The sequence below is a fragment of the Anolis sagrei genome, chromosome 2, assembly GCF_037176765.1.
Source record: "Anolis sagrei isolate rAnoSag1 chromosome 2, rAnoSag1.mat, whole genome shotgun sequence".
In the NCBI taxonomy this organism is placed as follows: Eukaryota; Metazoa; Chordata; class Lepidosauria; order Squamata; family Dactyloidae; genus Anolis; species Anolis sagrei.
The window spans coordinates 262,849,334-262,871,959 of record NC_090022.1 but is presented as its reverse complement, the minus strand read 5'-3'; the positions used below and the strand labels follow the sequence as shown (position 1 = coordinate 262,871,959).

Sequence of the window (22,626 nt, the reverse complement as noted above, 5' to 3'; positions counted from 1 at the left end):
TTCTATGATATTAACCCTCAGTTAATTGTCTTAAAGATTAAATCTATTAAAAGCATCAAACATCCAAAACACCTTGTACTAAATGAATGTTGCTTCTACAAATGGAAGTTTCAGTGCAAGAAAACTTGCTGTTTTAAAGGATGGTTTGAGTGTTTTGTAACTATCCTTAAGCTGTACTACCGGAACATCTAGTCTTGATAAAAGTGAAGTCAGAAGGCTGACTGTATACAGGCTTCCCCAGTGACCCTGAACAGATACTGCCTTTCTCTGAAGTTGCTTGGGGTTGTATTTCATGGCCATGTCTGCATTACTATTCAATGGTGGGGGGAACTTGGGAGAGGAGTGATGAGAAGCCGGATGCCATATCATCACCTGAATATTTGTCATACATTTTATCATAAAGCCACCTTTTGAAATGATTTTGAAACAATTCAGAAAGTTCTGTAGGAAAACATATCAGAAAACCCAGTTTTAAAAACTTCTCTGGAGACTGCCCAGCATCATATGACTGAGATAGGAATCACTCTCCCTGAAACAAGGAATTGAACCATGTGTTAACTGTATCAGGTTTCTTGCATGGGGAGGCAACATTTCATACTTACTTGCAAGTATTCTGTTACTTCAGAGAGCGTTTTGTGTCCACAAATAACTCAGGCTTCCGCATGAAGAAGTATTGTAACAAGCATGCACAAGTTTGTTTGGCATGATCTTTCATTGTAGGGAGCTTAACGACATACTGATGCTCCTGTAAGTTGTGATCTACCAGCAACAGTTCATTTATACAATTGGTTACATTTATTATTTTCATGTCAGGAGCAACTTGAGAAACTGCAAGTCGCTTCTGGTGTGAGAGAATTGGCTGTCTGCAAGGACGTTGCCCAGGGGATGCCCAGATATTTTGATGTTTTACCATCCTTGTGGGAGGCTTCTCTCATGTCCCCGCATGGAGAGCTGGAGCTGACAGGGGGAGTTTATCTACGCTTTCTCCAGATTCGAACCTGTCGATCTTCAGTCCTGCCGGTACACCACCAGGGGCTCGAATTGGTTATATTAATAAACCCACTTTTCCTCCAATAAGCTCAGGGTAAGGTACATAGCAATCTTCCTATTCTGTTTATCATTACAATGACCTTGTGAGATGAGACTGACACAGAGTAACTGCCCCAATGTCATCTAGAAAGCCTAATAGCTTTGTGAGAACTTGAATATGGATTTGATTAAATCCATGCTCGATTGGGAGCTGAACAGGCTTCCTTTGCTCATATAGGTGCTGGTCGGGGGGGCATTCAAGGAGTCAAGTGTTAAGACTACATCATCCTGATGAATATTGAGCAGCTACAGGTCTGCAATAAACAATGCCAGCCTATATTTTTTAACTTTTGTACAATGCGAATTTTAGCTCTATCTGGATTAACTCTTCTAAACCACCCAAGTCCCAGGAAAAGGTGGCTATAAATAACAAGCCACAACTCTGGAAACATGTGTAAGAAGAAACCAATGTAGGTTGGACCAATTACCTGTATCTCTACCATGTGAACGTTCCCCTACTGGGAGGTCAAATTCACATGGGAAGAAACCACATTAGTGTTCCCACCCACAACAGTTCATTCCTTCCTACGCTTTCTTGAGATAACATGCAATCACGCCAGAGGGAAGTAGCAGTCAGGCCACTGCAGGGAAGTGTGAATCTCAAAGTAGATTCACACTTCCCTGCAGTGGATGTCCTCCAGGATTGCCACTGATGTTTGTTTTTATCACATCCTACTCAGTATTGAAATACTGTATGTCTGTTCTTGCTTTCATCCACTTTGCTTCATGGAAGCCATCTCAGATGAAGTCATATGGGATTCATTTGACATTAAGAATGGATTGGCCAAATGCAGTCCATAAACAATAAGACACCTCCCAGGACTCCCTTGTGTTTTTTAAAAAGTTGAAAATGCTTGTTTACTCCTTAGAAGCTGCAGGGGGCAATCTTGCAACATTACTCATCCCCAGTCAGTTTGCTTCTCCAAAAACTAGATATCATATGACTATTGTTTATTTCCAGTTTTGCAAAAGCAAGCCAGGAGTGTTGCAAAATTGCACTCCAGGAAGTGCAAATAGCTTTTTAAACGCAGAGGATATGAAGAATATATGCAACTGTATGACATCCAAGAAAAGACTCTGTGGCTCCAACCCTCTCAAAATTGGCCTCCCTATGCTAGAGCAGATACATAAACCCTGTAAAGACTGTAACTGCTTTAGGCAAGGACTGTGCTCAGCTGAGTCCCTTGAATTTATTTCGTGTCAGGGCAGCCAGTCAATTATATTACATTTCTAACAGAACAAAGCAAACAGACATAATACAAAATTTGTGAGTTTGGTAGTTGATTAAATGTCCTTTGACCAGTAGCTGGCCACTTGGACTGCTTCTGGTGTTGCTGCAAGAAGGTCCTCCCTTGTGCATGTGGCAGGGCTCAGGTTGCATTGCAGCAGGTGGTCAGTGGTTTGCTCCTCTCCACATTCGCATGTCGAGGATTCCACTTTGTAGCCCCATTTCTGAAGGTTGGCTCTGCATCTCGTGGTGCCAGAGCGCAGTCTGTTCAGCGCCTTCCAAGTCGCCCAGTCCTCTGTGTGCCCAGCGGGGAGTCTCTCATTTGGTATCAGCCATTGGTTGAGGTTCTGGGTTTGAGCCTGCCACTTTTGGACTCTCACTTGCTGAGGTGTTCCAGCGAGTGTCTCTGTAGATCTTAGAAAACTATGTCTAGATTTAAGTCGTTGACGTGCTGGCTGATACCCAAACAGGGGATGAGCTGGAGATGTCTCTGCCTTGGTCCTTTCACTATTGGCTGCTACTTCCCGGCGGATATCAGGTGGTGCAATACCGGCTAAGCAGTGTAATTTGTCCAATGGTGTAGGGCGCAGACACCCCGTGATAATGCGGCATGTTTCATTAAGACATGTTTTAGTGTGGTGAGATGTGTTCCACACTGGGCATGCATACTCAGCAGCAGAGTAGCACAGCGCAAGGGCAGATGTCTTCACTGTATCTGGTTGTGATCCCCAGGTTGTGCCAGTCAGCTTTCGTATGATATTGTTTCTAGCATGCACTTTTTGCTTGATGTTCAGGCAATGCTTCTTGTAGGTAAGAGCACGGTCCAAAGTGACTCCCAGGTATTTGGGTGCGCTGCAATGCTCCAGTGGGATACCTTCCCAGGTGATCTTCAGAGTCCCTTGAAGGTATCAAGTTATCTTATTCCGGGGTTGCTGTAAATTTTTCGGACTCTATTTTACCAGTTTGATCCAGAAACAAATCTAATAAACAACCCTGCAAATGGAGAATATCTCATTAGGCCTAATGTTGTGGGGTCACCATCTTGCAAATGGCTGAGACTAAGGCTATCAGGGAAAGTCATCTAGCAGTAATTATTGGAAATTCCATGCCCACCCTATGAAACCCATTCATCAGCCACTTGTAATTATGATAATATTGTACAAACCAAACTCATCACCTGGATTACTAAATTCCTGAACTATCTGAGTCACTGGCTGACACACTGTTCTTATTCTTATCAGAATATAAATGGAGTACGCAGGGGAAGAAGAGACATTAACTGCATGCTTGGCCACCTTAACGTTAATTTTAATCAGTTTGTGCTTCATATTTCAGGTTAATTTTAAAGGATATATTTGTCGGTATTCATCATAAGTATACTTAGATGCTAATAGGACAAATTTATGTTGTTTGTACAATGATTTTGTGGAAAATTTCAGAGAACAAAATCATTCTACCAAAATCTCTTTTTCTCACATTAAAACTCGATGACTTCATCACAAATCACTACATGTGTAAAATCCAACACAGTGCTATGAATTTGTGTCATGTTTATTTGTTTGATTAACAGGGGATTTAATAAATCGTCTGCAAGGAAACTGGCAGAAAAATAAAGATATTTGAATTATCTTACATGTAACCACAGTAAAATTGTATAAATAAAGTTCAGCTTTATACAACATCAGCAGAAATATTAACACTTAAAGAGATCCCGAGGGACTTGGCTCTAACCAGTCACCAGGACTTTGGATCCCTCAAAAAAGTACTTTTGACTTCTCCAGAGCAATACTTTGAATAAAAGTATTTAAACACATCTGGTTGAAATACCAGTCCAATGCAATGCAATCTCTAGTTAAATATCCAGCATCCTCTATGAGCCTTTGGTTTTGTCCTCATCCAAAGGAATTGGATTTTTTCTTGCCATAGTAGCAAACAGTGAATCCATCATCCCCAGGACTTCTAGTAACTCTACTTGATGTTCAATTTCTTTTTCTACAAGTTCCTGAAGTTTCAAAAATTGCTTGTCGATAAGTGGAGACTGTCCAACAACTGGCATATAAATATCTGGCAATAAAAAGAAGAAAGTTAATGTAGCGTCTGCACTTTGTGGGAATTGAGATAAGAATATTCTACATTTCCAGTATTCCCTCTTGCAACACAATTATGGATGGGACAGAAGTCAGAGGTCCACTTCAGGGCTACTACAGCATCTCATGTCCTGCTGCCACACACACTTAATCCTGTTTGTCCCACTGCCTCATTTGCCCATCCAGGAGGAAACACAGGACAACCTGGACCCAGAATACTCTACTACAGAACCAACCTACCAATGGTTATTTCCAGCTATCATGTTATGCCTGTGCACACTATCATGAGAATAACTGCAGTCTCATAGGGGGACTCTTCCACCACTAGCAGACAGCCACTGATCAGTATCATCCAAAGGCAGCCCTTTCAGCCAGTGGATCTGGAGGGAGACTAATAATAATAATAATAATAATAATAATAATAATAATAATTTCATAACTCACCCTATCTCCCTGAGGAAACTCAGGGTAGTTTCCAGAAAAATAACTCAGTGGTAAATGTGATGGCACGCCGGGAATGGGGGGAAAAAACTATACATGTCCGGCTATTTTCCCAGTGACCATCGGTATGCCCTATATGTACTTTAATTCCCCAAAATAAGACTCTGGAGACAAGACTAAATGGAACCAATTAAGTTTACTGAAACAATCAAGGTGAATCAAACAAAGTATTACAAAGGCACAGTTTGATTATTGAATGATATAGAATTAGAATAGTGAAGTACTGATATAAAGTACAGAGGTAAGTATAAATAACAGGAGACTATGAGATATAATGATGGTATGTGCTCTGAGGTAAAACAAAACTATATTCTATGAGGTAAGTACTCTCTATGATGGTACAGCTCTCATCTACGGGGCAAGTACATCTATGTTCTTTGAGGCATGTACTGCTCTGATTTTTTAGGCAAACACCAAATTATAAACTCTAAGGCCTGTACTGCTCCCAGAAATCCTAATAGCTGGTAACCTGGGGACCCACAGGTTGAGAACCACTGTGCTACATCCATTTTTGCAGCCCCAGTTTGCCAGCAAACCCTCAAACATCCACTGGGGAGAAAAGCCTTATATCACCTTTCTTTATTGAAGTTATGTAGTATTTGTGTGTGTGTTAAAAACCTGGACGGAAATTCTAGTCACTTCTGTGGGGGAGGATAGTTTGTGTTTGAGTGTGAGCTGAAGTTTGTTCCTGAGGACATTAAAATAGGCTCCTGGGGATGCCAAAGTTGCCTGACTGTTATCACTTTGCAGTGATAAGGCAAAATGTTTTTTTCAGAATCTTTGTTAATATTGTCGATTTTGAGAAGGAAAATGCCGACCTGCCACATAAAGACTTGATCTCAGTCATGACTAGAGCTGCTAGAGATGAAATGTTAAGATCTTTGGAAAATACAGGACTATCCTTTTACCACTGGCTAGACAGGCTTTTGTGGACTGTTCTAAATGGAAAATTGGCAATACTCAAGTGGCAAGGGGAGAAATAGAAAAAGACAATTTGGAGAAATATGGAATCAATGTTTTCCTCAAGTTTCAGGTTTAACCACCAATCAAGGCCTACCATTAACACATTTTGGCATAACAGCCTTTTTTAATTAAAAAAAAAGATTTAATATAAAGACTATCATTATAATGAAATAGGTTATATGAATGACACAGTAGTAAAGTAATTCAATCCTAATGTTTTTCAAAAATATCTGTGTGTGTGTGTATATATATATTAAAAACGGAAAAACTTTACATCCAGTTTTTTAACACACACACACACAATAGCCCATAAAATGTTGAATATCTTCAGCAAAGAAAGGTATTTCCCTTGAAGGCTGGTATGGGAGTATGCATTGTAACATTTTGTAGAATGTGGAAACTATACCAGCATATAGCTACTTGAAATAAAAGTATATTTTTATGCTCTTTCTTATGTGTAACAACAAATAACGACAAAATGGGGTATTTATTACATGTCAGTTATATTAATCTTGTTTAATTTTAATCCTTACCAATGATCATTTCTGCAACGTTGACCAGCACAGGAGCAAATCTTTCATCTGTCACATGGCTGTAAATTAAGGTAATAAAATCAGATGTTAACATTCATTCCCAGGTACAGAAATGTTCACATCTGTGACTCATTGGAGGCTATGTTCCTTCATAAAGAGAGAGAAAGGCAACAATGGAAAGGCCTCACTTCCACTTATTAAACAAAAGTTAAACTGAATTTTCATCAACTAAAAAGAAGCTCTTTCTACCAGTAACTGTCTTTGGATTCAATAGAATCATAGAGTTGGAAAAGACCTCATGGGCCATCCAGTCCAACTTCCTGCCAAGAAGCAGGAAAATCACATTCAAAGCACCCCTGACAGATGGCCACTCAGCCTCTGTTTAAAAGCATCCAAAGAAGGAGCCTCCGCCACACTCCGGGGCAGAGAGTTCCACTGTTAAACAGCTCTCAAAGTGAGGAAATTCTTCCTAATGTTCAGATGGAATCTCCTTTCTTGTAGTTTGAAGCCATTGCTCTGCGTCCTAGTCTCCAGGGCAGCAGAAAACAAGCTTGCTCCCTCCTCCCTATGACTTCCCCTCATGTATTTATAGATGGCCAACGTGTCTTCTCTCAGCCTTCTCTTCTGCAGGCTAAACATGCCCAGTTCTTTAAGCTGCTCCTCAATAGAATTAGTTGGGAGAATCCGAAAATGCTTCGGGCCAAGAAAAATAATCCACTGCTTTTTGAAGGAAACACTCATTGCACATTTTTTTTCCTATTTTGTAGCACAAGATTATGGGACTCTGAAATCATAGCTCTGGCATGGGTCATATGGTGTCAGCGTCAAAGATGAGTATGCTAAATCTTTGCTATAGTAAAGCATTTGGTTGTACGAACCATAACATACGATGGGTTCTACTTAAACACCTGGCTGAGCTGCAATATTTGACTGCCATGATGTGTTTCCTGCACACAGAACAAGAGGACAAAATATGGAAAAACAGGATGGTTTCAAATTGGCAAGGGGAATCAGCCATGGTTGCATTTTATCACCCCTATCTGTTTTAAGTCTATGCTTTTCTTTACATTTTTCTTGTCAGGGGCAACTTGAGAAACTGCAAGTCGCTTCTCGTGTGAGAGAACTGGCTGTCTGCAAGAACGTTGCCCACGGGACACCTGGATGGTTTTTTTTATGTTTTACTATCCTTGTGGGAGGCTTTTCTCATATCCCTGCATGGGAGCTGGAGCTGACAGAAAGAGCTCATCCATGCCTTCCCCATATATGTTTATGCTGAACATATATGTAAGGCAGAAACAGTCTCTGAGGAAGAAGGTGTGAAAACTGGAAGATGGAACAACAACCATTTAAGGTATACATATACCAGCAGAAAACAATAATTACTTTAAAAAGCCAGGGAAGGAAGTGCAAAAGTTTACAGTTGAACATTGTTGAACAATCCTCCCCCCTCACACACACACACACACTAATAATTTATATTATTTTATAGTAGATAGTGAAGATATCAAAGTAGTTCAAGATTTTGTTTGATGTTATGCTTTACAATTTAATAAATGAACTTCTTAAAAAAAAGGAAACCCCACATCTGTCAGGTACCTTATTAGAAAAGAAAGGAGGACTCTCAGCTGTTCTTCATCTCGCCCCGCAAGGGCATTTTTCAACGTTCCCCTGCGGTTTAAGTCTTGCATGACAGCCACGGCAACTTCAGGGAAGTTATTTTTCCCATGAGCCTTGAAATACAAAACATTTAGCATCACAACTTTGAAGAAAGATAATCAAGAACATTTTAGCAATTCAAATATTTTCCCAACCCATAAAAAGAGTCATTTAGAATGTAATGGTTGTATTCAAAATTCATGGGGTACTTGTGCTCTTTCTCTCCCCAATCCCTAAAATATTCAATCATTTGAGGCTGTGACACCAAAAGAAAACCAGCAAACTACATGTGTCAAATTCAAATGCCCTGTCTGAACCTGTGGAGCCACTGACAACCATCATAAACAATACTGAATTCAAAAGGCCAATGATCTGATATTGAAGAAAGCAGTTTTCGATATAAAATATAAACTCATAAAGTTTGCAGGGTAGGAGACATAGTTTCCCAACAATGTCTCCTTGCAATGTTGTATGTCCCACTGGTAGCAGTAGTGACTGTGCTGCATGCTCGTACAATCTTTAATAATCGGATTGTGGGATATTCACTGGAGATGCTGTGAGTTTTCCAGGCTGTATGACAATGTTCCAAAAGCATTACCTCCTGATTCCCCCAGGCAGCAACCAGCCAGGCATTGAAGCTGCAAGGTCATTAAATGCTAATCAAGGTAGCAAACTGCAACACTGACACTTGCCTCAAGCAGACAAGAGTTCTTTCTCCCACCTTGGACATTCCACAAATATATAAACCTCACTTGCCTAGTTTCCAACAGACCTCTCAACATCTGAGGATGCCTATCATAGATGTGGGTGGAATGTCAGGAGAGAATTCTTCTGGAACATGGCCATACAGCCCAGAAAATTCACAGCAACTAATTCTGGCCATGAAAGCCTTCGACAACACTTATTCACTGGAGAGTTTCACAGAAGTTGAGTATCCCTTATTTGAAATGCTTGAGACTAGAAGTGTTTTGTATTTGGGTTTTCTTTTTCCAGATTTTGGATTAATTGTATAATACATATTGAAAGATCTCTGAGATGAGACCCAAGTCTAAACATGATATTTATTTATCTTTCCTAGGGGTGTTATATAGACAGCCAGAGGATAAATCATATACAAAATATATTCAATAATTTTGTGTGAGAGACAAAGTTGGCGTACTGTCAACCATCAGAAGGCAAAGAGGTCATCATTTCAGCCACCCATGTGGACAATTTTGGAATATTCTGCATTTCAAAATTCTGGATAAGTTATTCTAAGCCTAAAGTTTATCAGAATAATATGGTCCAAAAAGAACCAAGTACTATCTTACATGAAGTACTGCATCCAGAGCTTTGGAGACCTCAAAACCTCTCAAGAGTTTGTCATATTTCTTCATATATGCTTTCACAGGTTTACTGACAAAGAAATCATCCTGAAAGGGGAAAGGGCGGGGCAGGGAAGAGAGAGAATATTCAGAGCCACATATAAGAAAACTTTATGCCAGTGTCACCTTATACTTGTTTTGCACCGTTTCCTCTGTCATTGCAATGTATTGCCAGATACGAAAAAAAAAAAACACTTGCATAGGGAAAAGATTAATTTCTCTGTTTCAAGATGATGCATACCTGTGTAGCAGGAGACACTATCTTAGAAGAGTTATCTCCTTCAAAGAAAATGCAATGTCCCTTCCAGGATGACGTCTGTGAACTCAGGACTTTTGCATTTTTAGTGTTTAGGACTACTAACTAGTATATTTGAGCACAAGCTGACCCAAATATAAGCTGAGGTACCCAAATTTACCACAAAAAAACTGGGAAAACATATTGACTCAAGTATAAGCTGAGGGTGGGAAATGCAGCAGCTACTGGTAAATTTCAAAATAAAAATAGATACCAATAACATTACATTAATTGAGGCATCAGTAGGTTAAATGTTTTTGAATATTTACATAAAACTGTAATTTAAGGTAAGACTGTCAGTGTCCAACTCTGATTAAACCATTATTTTAACCTTCTTCAGTGTAAATGTGCTTACGTATCTTTCAAATAATAATAAAGAGAATAAAACAATAACTGTAATAATAAGAGTAAAATAATAAATGTAATAATAACAATAGTAAATAGAGAAAAATAATAAATGTACTACTACTGCTAATAATAATAATAATAATAATAATAATAATAATAGAGTAAAATAATGTAAATATAATAATAACAGAGTAAAATAATAAATGTAATAAAAATAATAACAACAGAGTAAATAATAAATAACCTTAACTCGAGTATAAGCCGAGGGGGCTTTTTCAGCCTAAAAAAGGGCTGGAAAACTCAACTTATATTCAAGAATATACGGTAACTCAAAACTATTTAAAAATTATTCTAATTCAGCCTTTTCCAAATAACATAGCAGTGAAACGAATTATTTGCTAAATGTTCGTATCTTATTTACAAAGATCAGCAGCTGTAATACATAGTTAGTTATGTTCAATTTACTTATAAAACAATGTATCACAGGATAGAATATGACCAAGCTGAAATAAAATTGAATTTGTACAGACATTTGATAAAAATGAAAATGTAATTACTTATGTAGCAGTGTGATAAGGCAGTTTCATGATTATAGTATGTACATTTTGTGCTTAATGAACTGTTTTCCCTGCTAGATTTTCAGTTGCATACACTAGACATAATTCCTTGGCTCATCCTTTTCTCCATACCTGTTTTGGCATGTAATTTCGTCCTTTCACAAAGGTTCTATAAACAGGCCTTCTCCTTTTGTTCAAAAGTGCCTTTCCTCCTTCGTGCTTCCTATGCTTAACATTGAGTATTCCATTCGTCATGCCAACAACAAGAGTTTCATCTTCTGGCTGAAAGGAAGAAAAAACATTAATTGTAGTTCAGACTATTTCTCATGATACCTTTTTCATTTTATAAGATAAATACTTTAAGGGGAAAATGGATTCTAATAGGAACAACTCAGTGTCATGAACAGTCCAAAATGCAAGCTTAACTAGTAGTAAATCACCTTTTTAAAGGTTCTTGTTTCCAGATAAGCACATATAGGATTGTGTGGCCCAATGCTCGACAGATTAGGTGATCTGTACCAAAGCCAAGAACATTTAACTTGCCAAATTCAATGATTCATATGTTTATTTACAATTAAGATGACCCAGGGAGTTTTGTACACAGGTTACCACAACCTCCCAAATACAATAAATACCCAGGCAATTGCATGTACAACAATACCAAATGTCAAACAATGCCCAAATAATGAACACTGAAATTCCCGATAGAGATTTCTTTTTAAAGAAAGAATCCACTTGCTCCTTCCATGTTTGCATTACAAGCCACAAGGCATTTTTATTATTATTTCATTGTGTATATAGAAAATAAAATCAAAAGAAAGAAAGAAAGAAAGAAAGGGAAAGGAAAAAAAGACATACAAAAGAATCAACAGGTTTACAAAATAGTATATAGCGAGCGCTAGTTATACATGTGAGAAATCAAAATTGGCTGTACGGTTATTGAACCTTTACATATCTTATCCCTCTAACCCAGCCGTACTGGGACTTCAACTCCCAGAAATCCCAGCCAGCTTACCAGCTGTTAGGAACTGTGGGAGCTAAAGTCCAAAACACATGAAGGCCCAAAAATTGGGAACCACTGCTCTAACCCCACACCTGTGAACCTCCATGACCTCCAACGCCCCTCAATATGGATTACATAACTAACCAGCAACTACTCATATGTCTTCACTAAATCCCCTTTATGACAATCATAAAATCTACCTTTGTCTTCTTTTCCTGATACCCAAGTGCCACAAGGCATTTAAAGTAACCTGCTTAATTGAATTCAATTAAGGCCCATATAAGGACTGGAGAATTTGAGGCCTGACAAATGCTGTAAGACTATCCTTCCCATCAACCCGATGCAAGGAGTAGTGAAAGTTACAGTTATAAAAACACCTGGATGGCCAAACATTCCACATTCATTCCTATATGGTACAAAAGCAGATTATAGATTCCATGGAATGTAGCCAGACTGATTTTTTTCCCTTTTGGCAGACCTAACCACCCCAATAATATAATGCACAGAAAATGTTTTATAGACAACAGTGCAGTTGCTTTTAAGCCAGTTCAATGAAGCATGCCATATTCCGTGAGAATTACACCTGCCTTCCACCAATACTTGCAACTATTAAGCATTTTTTATTGGCAAGTAAAAATACTCTTAAAATTGTGATAGAAACATTACCTAAAGGCTTCATTACAGTACTTACTGCTAATGCAAGGCTGAGAATTGACGCTTCATAATTAAAGCTGTGGACAACTTTGTAAGACGTTGTACTGTAAACCTTGACATGCCTGCAAACAACAGCAAGAACATACTGAGTTCAGAGTTAAGATTTGTACAATATTTTATAGAAATCTGACTTTTAAGAAGGCTCAAAAAGTACAAGTAACTTCATGAAGCTCCCTATGTTAAAAATATAATGAGGAATATAATGTGATTACCAGGAAGTAATCCTGCCTCATCTGACCTGAAATATTTTATTTTGGGGGAAAACTTACACTGCCCCAACCCTGGGAAAAAAATTACAAGAGAAAAAAGTGGTCTCACAAGGACGTATATAGGCAAGCTTATTCTCAAACTGAATTAAGCTTATTGGAAAGTATATGCCAAATTATTAAACAGTGAGATGACTGAGGTAAGAAATACTGGATTAGATGCAGAAATTGTTCCTGCATTCCCTGTAAAGGGTTCTGTACTCTGCAGGTTCTACAGTAGCGTTTCTCAAACTGGGGGTCAGAACCCCTGGGGAGGTTGCGAGGGGGTGTAACAGGGGTCATCAAGTTTGGTCCAGATCCATCATTGTTTCAGTCCACAGACTCTGGGTGTAGGTGAACAACAACTCCAAAACTCAAGGGCAATGACCACCAAACCCCTCCAGTATTTTCTGTTAGTCATGGGATTTCTGTGTGCCAAGTTTGGTTCAATTGCATCGTTGGGAGAGTTCAGAATGCTCTTTGATTGTAGGTTAATTATAAATCTGAGCAACTACAACTCCCAAATGACAAAATCAATCACCTGTAACCCCACCAATATTCAAATTTGGGCGTATCAGGTATTTATGCCAAATTTGATCCAGTGAATGAAAATACGTCTTGCATATCAATTCGTAACAGTAGCAAAATTACAGTTATGAAGTAGCAACAAAAATAATGTTATGTTTGTGGGTCACCACCACATGAGGAACTGAATTAAGGGGTCGCGGCATTAGGAAGATTGAGATACACTGTTATCAACAGGATAATTTCTTTCCTTAAAACCCCCTTCTGTTTACAGAAGGCACTCTCCAAGCCACTACCATTCCCATTTTGCTCAAACTCCATATTTAAAAGCCTGGATAAAGCTACACCATATGCACCTACCTCGCAGTAAATGCCATCCCATGCACAGTAAAATGTATACATGAGCAGATATGTTCAGAATTATACTGCAAATCATGCACGGGAAGGATATGCAATCATAACTTTATGATTAGAAGGAAGGAATATGTAAGGTACTGATGCTCCATCTACTGATTTGTCAAAAATGTTTCACAGCCGCATATTTGAGCTTCTCTAGGTATTGAGATCTAATCCTTCACTTTAACTAATGTGCAAAGGAGAGAAACAATGTCCAGATACAAACAAATATCCTTGGGATGCTGCTGCATTATATGATCTATTTCATGTACTGAAGTTGTAAATCACAAATACAGGGTATGAAAACAGTTCTGTGTCCAGGACGACTCACTTACATGGAATCTTTTCTGGAAAGAAATAGGAAACTAAACAGTGAAAAAAACAAACCTGTCCAAGGAGCCAGAGAGCAACCTCTGTCCAGAACTACTTAGACACAAACAGGTTACGGTTTTATGGTGATTTCTCAAGGACACTAGCAACTGCCCTCCTTTAAGCATATCCCAGACTTTGACATACCGGCCACCTAGAAGAGAAAGGATAAGTGTTTTTTATTTGCAAATCCATCTTTCAAAAGAATAATCTTCAATGCCACCGAAATAAATAATGGAGCCTCTGGTGGCGCAATGGGTTAAACCCTTGTGCTGGCAGGACTGCTGACCAAAAAGTGGGCAGTTCAAATCTGAGAAGCAGAATGAGCTCCTGCCTGTCAGTTCCAGCGCTTCATGTGGGGACATGAGAGAAACCTCCCACAGGATGGTAAAACATCCAGGCATCCCATGGATAACATCCTTGCAGACGACTCATTCCCTCACAATAGAAGCGACTTGCAGTTTCTCAAGTCACTCCTGACATGGAAAAAAAAAACTCGAAATAGTCATAAACATATTTTGTCTGAAGCTCAAGTCATGCAGGACATGTCCAAAAAAGTTACCAAAAAATATGCCATGCAATTGAAAGAAGCTAAAAGTTTAACTTATAGCCATTTTGTTTCTCATTCATCTCATACATGCTCTAACTCAACATGAGATGTAGTCAAGGATAAATTTCCCACCAAATTCCATCCACTGAAGCTTTAGTATCCATCCCTGTTTCTTGGACAACCCAAATTTTTCAAAATCCAATTGTCATAAGGACGGAAAGTGACATGAAATCTTCTGAATTGGGCACAGACAGCAAAACAACTTTCACAGGGGTCTTAACCCTTTCCCAAAACTAATTGGGGGTGGAGTTACACTTTTAAAATGGACTTGTTCCAACTTACATACAAATTCAACCTACAGAACCTTGTTCATAACATGTGAGCTGCCTATATATGAGGCCCTTGTGGGCTGCATGTCTCTTTATAATTCATAAGTTTTGAAGGCCTCTTTTCAAAGCTACAATCAAGACACTCTGGCTCACAAGCTTTCATAAATGGTGCCAAACCTATGGCAATACTCCCTTGCCAATGCTGTCTATACCTTTCAAATCATATGCAAGGAGGAAAATTCACCCTTACAAAAAGGAAATAACTTTAAACTAGTTTTATATTAGGAAACACTGCCAACTCTGGGAAAATACCTGCAGTCACAAGAAGACCTCCAGAAGGAAAGAGATTAACACTCTCAATTGGCTGCCCATGTTCTATCGTCATCACACTTTTTTCTCTACGAGTATCAAAGACTTTCACAGTGTGATCGTATGAACCTAGAAGTAATTTCCAGTAAAAGGGAGAATCAAAAACTTGAACATATGTAAAAGAATGTTGTGTTAATGTAGATGCAACACTCAGAAATAAAACATTGATATTACTGAAAATCCATTTACTTCAGGTAATGACTAACTCTTATATTTCTCTCCATGCCAAACTATTATAATGTAAAACTGACTGGAATGTACACATGATTTATGCAAGCATGGTGGCTGGTAGCCAAAATTATGTGAGTAAAGACATAACTGAAACTATTCATTAAAAGTTTATTTTACTATGTCAGATCAAAGAAATTAGATTGGTATATCTCTTTTCACTCAAAATACAATTACAAATTTCTCTTATACCTTACCATTACATAAGCAGTATAAAACTATGAAGGAAGGAAAGTGAAATGAAATACATGCTAGAAGAATTCTAAAAAAGTTGCTCTACCAGCAAGAAATCGCACAAATCCCTATCTTCTAATTGACCAATGAAATGTTAAGCATGTACAGACTAAAGAAGCAACAGCAGTAAAGACCAATAGCAAAAGCAATTTTGTGCTGAAAATATCTACCAAGAGAAAGCATTCAGGAAGCCATTGTGACACATATAAATATAATGTAGACTACACACCTGTTACAAAGAGATCTGCATTCAGCTTACTTGTACAGGCACATCGCACATAGTCTGTATGCTCATTGTAGGATATTATTTCTGAGGAAGATGAAATGTCCCACACCTTTGCTGTGTAGTCATCAGCTCCAGATACTATGCGGTACTTATCAGAGAGAAAGCCCACAACATGTACAGCCCTACAAGTCAAGATCCAAAATATTCCCCATGAGACTCTTGTATTACTTGTTTAAATAAACGCTATTAATCTGTACGACCATTAATAACTATAATAAATGTCTAGTAAGGAAAAAGCAAACTATATACAGAAGTGTTAGAGCTAAATCCAGGATTCCTAGATCCTAAAGAACTTCTGCTCAGTTCGACCAGGCTGAACGCTTCATATAAATGGGTGTTGTGATATAGCCAACTAAAGAGCCAAAATATGTTTTCTATTCTTATACACCAAATTATCTACATGGGATCAAAGACACATAAACCAAGTCTACACACAAAGGATTTCTCATTTGAACATGTTATCTGAACAACTAGAAACAGATTAGTCTCTAAATCCCCAGGAATGCCTTTTGAACTTCACGGGTGTGTTTGAAGAAGAGTGAACAGTTGGTGGGGTAGAAAGTATTTATTCCCAAGAAATCCCCTATGGTTGTTGTTTTTATTTCATAGGAGGAATGGGGTGCATTGGAAGGGTAATTTTTTAAAATATGTTTTCCCTAGTAACTATGGAACAGTAACCTACACATACATCATTAACATGGGGAAAATAACGAACCTTCACCTTTTTTATCATGCTAAAAGGATTACTAAGAAAAAATATGTATGCTTTACCAAGGATTGAACCTGTGGCCTTTTTTAGTCTGTGGCCTTCCATACCCAAAAATACATCCTATGTCAATGAGGTGTGTCTTTTTTCACAAGGAATGCACAAACAATGATTGGATTTTTAATACTGTATAGCTAAATGCTGAGCTGGGTTGCTGTGACCTTTCCGGGCTATATGGCCATGTTCCAGAAGCATTCTCTCTTGAAGTTTCGCCCACATTTATGGCAGGCATCCTCAGAGGTTATTTTTAAATGTTAATTTTAAAAAAATAAAACAGCTGGGAAAGAACCACGCCGCTATAAATGAGTCTTCATTATAACTAGAATCAATAACATTGCAACAAACTGGGGGGAGGAGTGGATCTGGAGATATAAAAACCCTTAAGATTAATTTCTAAAAATCTAGACAGATGGATTGAGGCTCCTTAGCTGTCAAATTTTCCAGACCAAGAGGACATGGAAGAATAAACATCTTCAGAAGCAGAGGGCCCAAGCAAACCTGGGAAATTTTACAACAGAGACTGCATAATAACAACTTGCATTATGATTACAAAATACAAATCTTGAAATGCCTTTGCTATATTCTGGAATATAAAAATAGCAGTTTGTAGAACAGACTAAGAAACTATGAAAACAGCAGTAGAACCCTAAGTTGTTACATTACTTTATAGCTTATGTAAACACAAATGTTGACTACAGCTGAGCAGCAGTCTGCTTCTCAATTGCTTTTCTGAAGCCAGCTGACAGGAATCCTTCACAGTAACATTTCAGTTTGAAATTGTAAACCACCCACTTAAATAAAACTACATTTTCTTACTTAGTATGGCCATCAAACTGTCTTAGTGCTGCTCTGCCACTGATATCAAAGAGACGAACGATGCCCTCTTCGCTGCCAGCAGCCAGCAACTTCCCGTCATCTCGGTATGTAGCACAATAGGCTACATCTTTGAAGCGAGAAAATGTTTTGATTGGCTCTTGAGAATATCGACCATAAATATGAATCTGGAACAAAACACATTATTTCACTGTTGTAAACTATTTGAAAAAAACAAAAACAAATGGAAAAGCAAGAGGCCTCTAAAGTCCTAAACCAGAAACACATACTGTTTCAAAAAGGTAAAACAAAGATTTGGATACTGGGGGCAGGAGTTTTAGAAGAAGCCGAATCAAAATTTGTTAGTATGTACATAGAGACATGGTGGCCCTTTCTGGAATCCCCTCTCAATGAAACTGGAGCAACACAACAGGCAGTTCCAAAGTTACAGACAACCAACTTACAAACAAATCACAATTAAGAATGGGGTGAGACAACAGGAAGTAAGAGAAATTTACCCCTTGGAAGGGATTTCACTCCTGAAAGAGTTATCATGGGGAAAAGGTGTCTCCACTTAAGCTTTCTCACCAATTCTTGTTTTCACAACAAACCAATTTTTTTCAAAATCCAATCATCACAGGGACAAAAAGTGGTGAAATCTTCTGAACAGGGGCACAGACAGCAAAACACAGGGATGTTAACCCTTCCCTATGCTATCCAAAACACACACACATATATGGCTGGAGTTACTTTAAAAATTTACCTGTTCTGACCTACATACAAATTCAACTTAAGAACAAACCTACAGAACCTATATTATCCACAACCTGGAGACTGTCTGCAATTAGAAAGTAAAGATAAGGAAGTCTCCTCCATCATGAGGACACTTCTGAAGGCATCACCCCCACCAGGTTAAATTACAGTCATTTAATTACATGGAAGAAAGTATGCACGTGTAATGTTATGAGATTACCCATAGAACTAAAACAAGCCCATTAAAAAGCAAAAGATAAAATCCACAGAACAGGACACTACTAAAAGTCTTTGCAGCCAGTTCTCAAATGTTGGAACAGAAGAACTTTCCCCTGCTAACAGAAGAATGGCAAAAAGGGAGCTCTCCTAACTTCCTTAGGGAATGAATATCAAGGACAGGAGTGACCACCAAGGAGAACCTCTCTGTTATCCTGCCACACATAACTGTGAAAGTGGTGGAATTGAGAGAAGGGACTGCACTAAAAATATAAGAAGATGATCCTCTATATAAGCAACAGTTCATTTAACAAACTGTAGCACAGTCATTTGTTCTGTCAGGTCAGGCAAATTCAGTAGAGCCTCAAGATGACAGAATTTTGCAAAAGTGGCCAAATTCTCAGAGACTAGGGGTCATTTTCCTATCCTTGGAACAATCCAGGCATCCCTCCACACAAGGCATAAGCAACCTTTAATTTACTGGAAAAGCAAATACCAGTACATGTATTTTGTACCAAAAGCAGAGAAATGTTTTCTTTAGGAGATGATTGCTCTCCCTGGAAATTAATCCTCTCGCTTATAGAAAGCATCTAAATATGCATAATATATCCCATCTCTTAGTTCTGGGAGTTCAAGGGACTAAAAATCCACCTCAGAGTATGGAAATGGGTGAAAATACTATAGGATTGTTAAGAAAACCAAAACTTTATGTCAAATCTTACCCTTGATGAAGCTGTGACAGCATAGTTATAGGGAGAAATTGGAGAAAAGTCTACTTTATTCACTGCACCAAACTCCTTTATTTGAATGGGAGCCTTTAAGAAAAGGTACAATTTAAACATTCAATTCAATACATTTCTTTACAAAAGGAAAAACAAGTCAATACAAAAACACAGACATCATTAAAAATAATTTTAACAAATATTTAGTGTTATCAAATAGCAGTAGCATTGCTGCACAAGTATATCTGAGGATAAAACTCAAATGTCATATATTACTGAAATTATAGGAAATCTTTCCAGTAAAATAAGTACTCAAGGAAACATATGCACTTTTTTCAGCTATTGATTGTATCAAAGGTCTACTACAAAGTTCACATGCACCTTTTGTAATATTTAAGTCATATGAAATACTGAAGATTTAGAAAATAACAGATGTATCAGTCTTAATTCCAGTAATTATGTATCATTACCTTATAATGCTTCCAGTACAATGTATCCTTGGTTATTTTCTCACCAAGTTTTGGAAAAGATGGGACTACAACAGGCTTGTAGCTAGCCATTATTTTTTAAATACAACTTCTTCAAGTAATGAAGTTTATCTTCCAGCCTACCTCTTAAAGGAAAAGTAAATAATATTTCTGAAATAGGAAAAAGATGATACAGTTCAGAAGTCCACATTAAAAACACACACACTTGAAAAGCAGCCATTTGTGTCTTATGTTTTGAAGCAATAGACCTAACATTTGTTTCTAACCTAAAATATCTTTTCTCTGGTGTATCTTTGCAGTAATCTACCTCTAAAACGTTCTACATTATTCCATTACAATAATTTCATCTCCAATATTTAACATTCTATTAGAATGAAGGGCTTAGACAAGCTCTTCTAAAGTAACTCAAATTGACACTTCACCTAAAAATCTAAAGCTATATTTTTCTGACCATGCACATAAAAATACAACAAGAATTTTCATCAAGGGAAGTCATAGTCCTACTTTATTCTGCCTTGGTCTGACCTCACCAGCACAATTCAAGAAGGATATTGACAAGCTGGAAGAGCTCCAGAGATGGGAAACCAAAATGATCAAAGGTTTGAAAGCCAAGCTTTGTGAGGAATGGTTGAGGGAGATGGATCTGTTTAGCTTGGAGAAGAGCAGGCTGAGAGGGAATATGACATCCAGGTTTAAATATCTGAAAGGATGCCACATTGAGGAGGGAGCAAGTGTGTTTTCTGCTCTGGAGACTTAGGCCCCTTCCACACAACTGAATAAAATCCCACATTTTCTGCTTTGAACTGGAATATATGGCAGTGTGAACTCAAATAATCCAGTTCAAAGCAGCTATTGTGGAATTTTCTGCCTTAATAGTCTGGGTTCTATGACTGTGTGGAAGGAAGGGCACTGTGGGCCTTCCAGACAGGCCCTATATCCCAGGATCTGATCCTATGTTTTTTGCTTTAAAATGGATTATATGAATCTACACTGCCAGATATATATATATTTTTGGTCATGTCAGGAGCAACTTGAGAAACTGCAAGTTGCTTCTGGTGTGAGAGAATTGGCCATCTGCAAGGATGTTGCCCAGGGGATGCCTGGATGATCTGATGTTTTTATCAGTCCCTGCATGAGGAGCTGGAGCTGATAGAGGGAGCTCATCCGCCTCTCCCCGGATTCGAACCTGCGACCTGTCGGTCTTCAGTCCTGCCAGCACAGGGGTTTAACCCACTGCGCCACCGGGGGCTCCTATACTGCCAGATAATCTGGGATAAACAGAACACCCGTGATCAGATCCTGGGATATAGTGCCTGTCTGGAAGGGCCCTAAGGCTTCTTCCACATAGCTGAATAAAACCCCACATTGTCTGCTTTGAACTGAAATATATGGCAGTGTAGACTCAGATAACCCAGTTCAAAGCAGATATTGTGAGATTTTCTGCCTTGATATTCTGGGTTATAGGGCTATGTGGTAGAGCCCTAGGACACAATGGAAGTAACTGATTCAAATGGCGGGGGGGGGGGGGGGGGGAGAGATTCCATCCAAACATTAGGATGAATTTCCTGATGGTAAGAGCTGTTCGGGAGAGTGGCGGGGTCTCCTCGACAGGTTTTCAAGTAGAGCCTGAGTGGCCATCTGTCGGGAGTGCTTTGATTGTGTGTTATTGAATGGCAAGTTAGGGTTGGGCTGGATGGGCCTTGTGGCCTCTTCTAATTCTATGACTCCATGATTCTAAATCCAATTAACAGAATCCGGCTTACAGTATGCTGTAAGACCTTCATTATATTCCCCTCCACCCAAAAAAAGAGAGATATACTTTTCCTAACTCTGGTCAAATAAAAGCACCAGGCCCTTTTGTACTAAGAGGATTTGTTTCAATTTCCACTGGAGAAAATGGACGTTATCTTTCCTCCCTCTTTTCCAAGCGGTTCCTCACCTCTTCCTCTCAACTGGACGGTTTCCGCCTCACCGCTTTACAGTCACGTTGCCTCCCAAGGAAGCCGCCATCAAAGCACCGAGGATTCCAAAGCGCGGATTTACGTCATCGGAACGCGACCGTCAAAGCATTCACTCATCGGGATCCCTTTCCCAATAGAGATAGGAAAAAGTAGACTCATGCATCTCTATCTTTGGTCCTCCAGAGCAGGCATGGGCAAACTTGGACCCCCTTCATTTCCCCCTAAATTTGCCCAAAGGAAAGGGACTGAGACTGTTAGGAATTGTCGGACTTGAAGTCCAAAACACCTGGAGGGCCCAAGTTTGCCCATGCCTGCTCCAGAGTATAGACTTTAATTCTCAGCAACCTCTCTATGGCCTTATCATCATCATCATTCATTATATTGCCTATTACTATACTTTACCATTATCCTATTATTACTATTATTAATTATTATTATTTTTATATTTTGCTAGACTTCATCATTACCCTATTGTTACTATTTGTTTCTGGACTACTTCTTTTTAATATCCCACTTTCCCCCCAAAATTGGGACTAAAAGCAGCTCACATGACCGGAATCTGGGTTGTTGTGTGTTTTTGTTGTGTCAGAGGAGGGCGACTAAAATGCTCAAGGGTCTGGAGAACAAGCCCTATGAGGAGCGGCTTAAGGAGCTGGGCATGTTTAGCCTGAAGAAGAGAAGGCTGAGAGATATGATAGCCTTGTATAAATATGTGAGAGGAAGCCACAGGGAGGAGGGAGCAAGCTTGTTTTCTGCTTCCGTGGAGACTAGGACGCGGAGCAATGGCTTCAAACTACAAGAGAGGAGATTCCATCTGAACATGAGGAAGAACTTCCTGACTGTGAGAACCGTTCAGCAGTGGAACTCACTGCCCCGGAGTGTGGTGGATGCTCCTTCTTTAGAAGCTTTTAAACAGAGGCTGGATGGCCATCTGTCAGGGGTGATTTGAATGCAATATTCCTGCTTCTTGGCAGGGGGTTGGACTGGATGGCCCATGAGGTCTCTTCCAACTCTGAGTCTATGATTCTATGATTCCGG

The 22,626-nt window shown here is 38.9% G+C and overlaps 1 protein-coding gene across 1 annotated transcript; it reads right to left on the bottom strand.

Moving 5' to 3' along the window:
- Positions 1-3,852: 3,852 nt before the first annotated feature.
- On the bottom strand, positions 3,853-21,692 carry UTP15 (UTP15 small subunit processome component). The gene is made up of 13 exons (XM_060761675.2): positions 21,567-21,692; positions 19,610-19,777; positions 19,140-19,232; positions 17,452-17,636; positions 15,813-15,991; positions 15,065-15,190; positions 13,892-14,027; positions 12,316-12,400; positions 10,754-10,903; positions 9,368-9,469; positions 7,998-8,131; positions 6,402-6,460; positions 3,853-4,381 (listed from the first exon to the last, which is right to left on the bottom strand). The coding sequence occupies exons 2-13, from the start codon at positions 19,697-19,699 to the stop codon at positions 4,188-4,190; spliced, it is 1,533 nt and encodes a 510-aa protein (XP_060617658.2). The 5' UTR covers positions 19,700-19,777; positions 21,567-21,692; the 3' UTR covers positions 3,853-4,187.
- Positions 21,693-22,626: the final 934 nt, after the last annotated feature.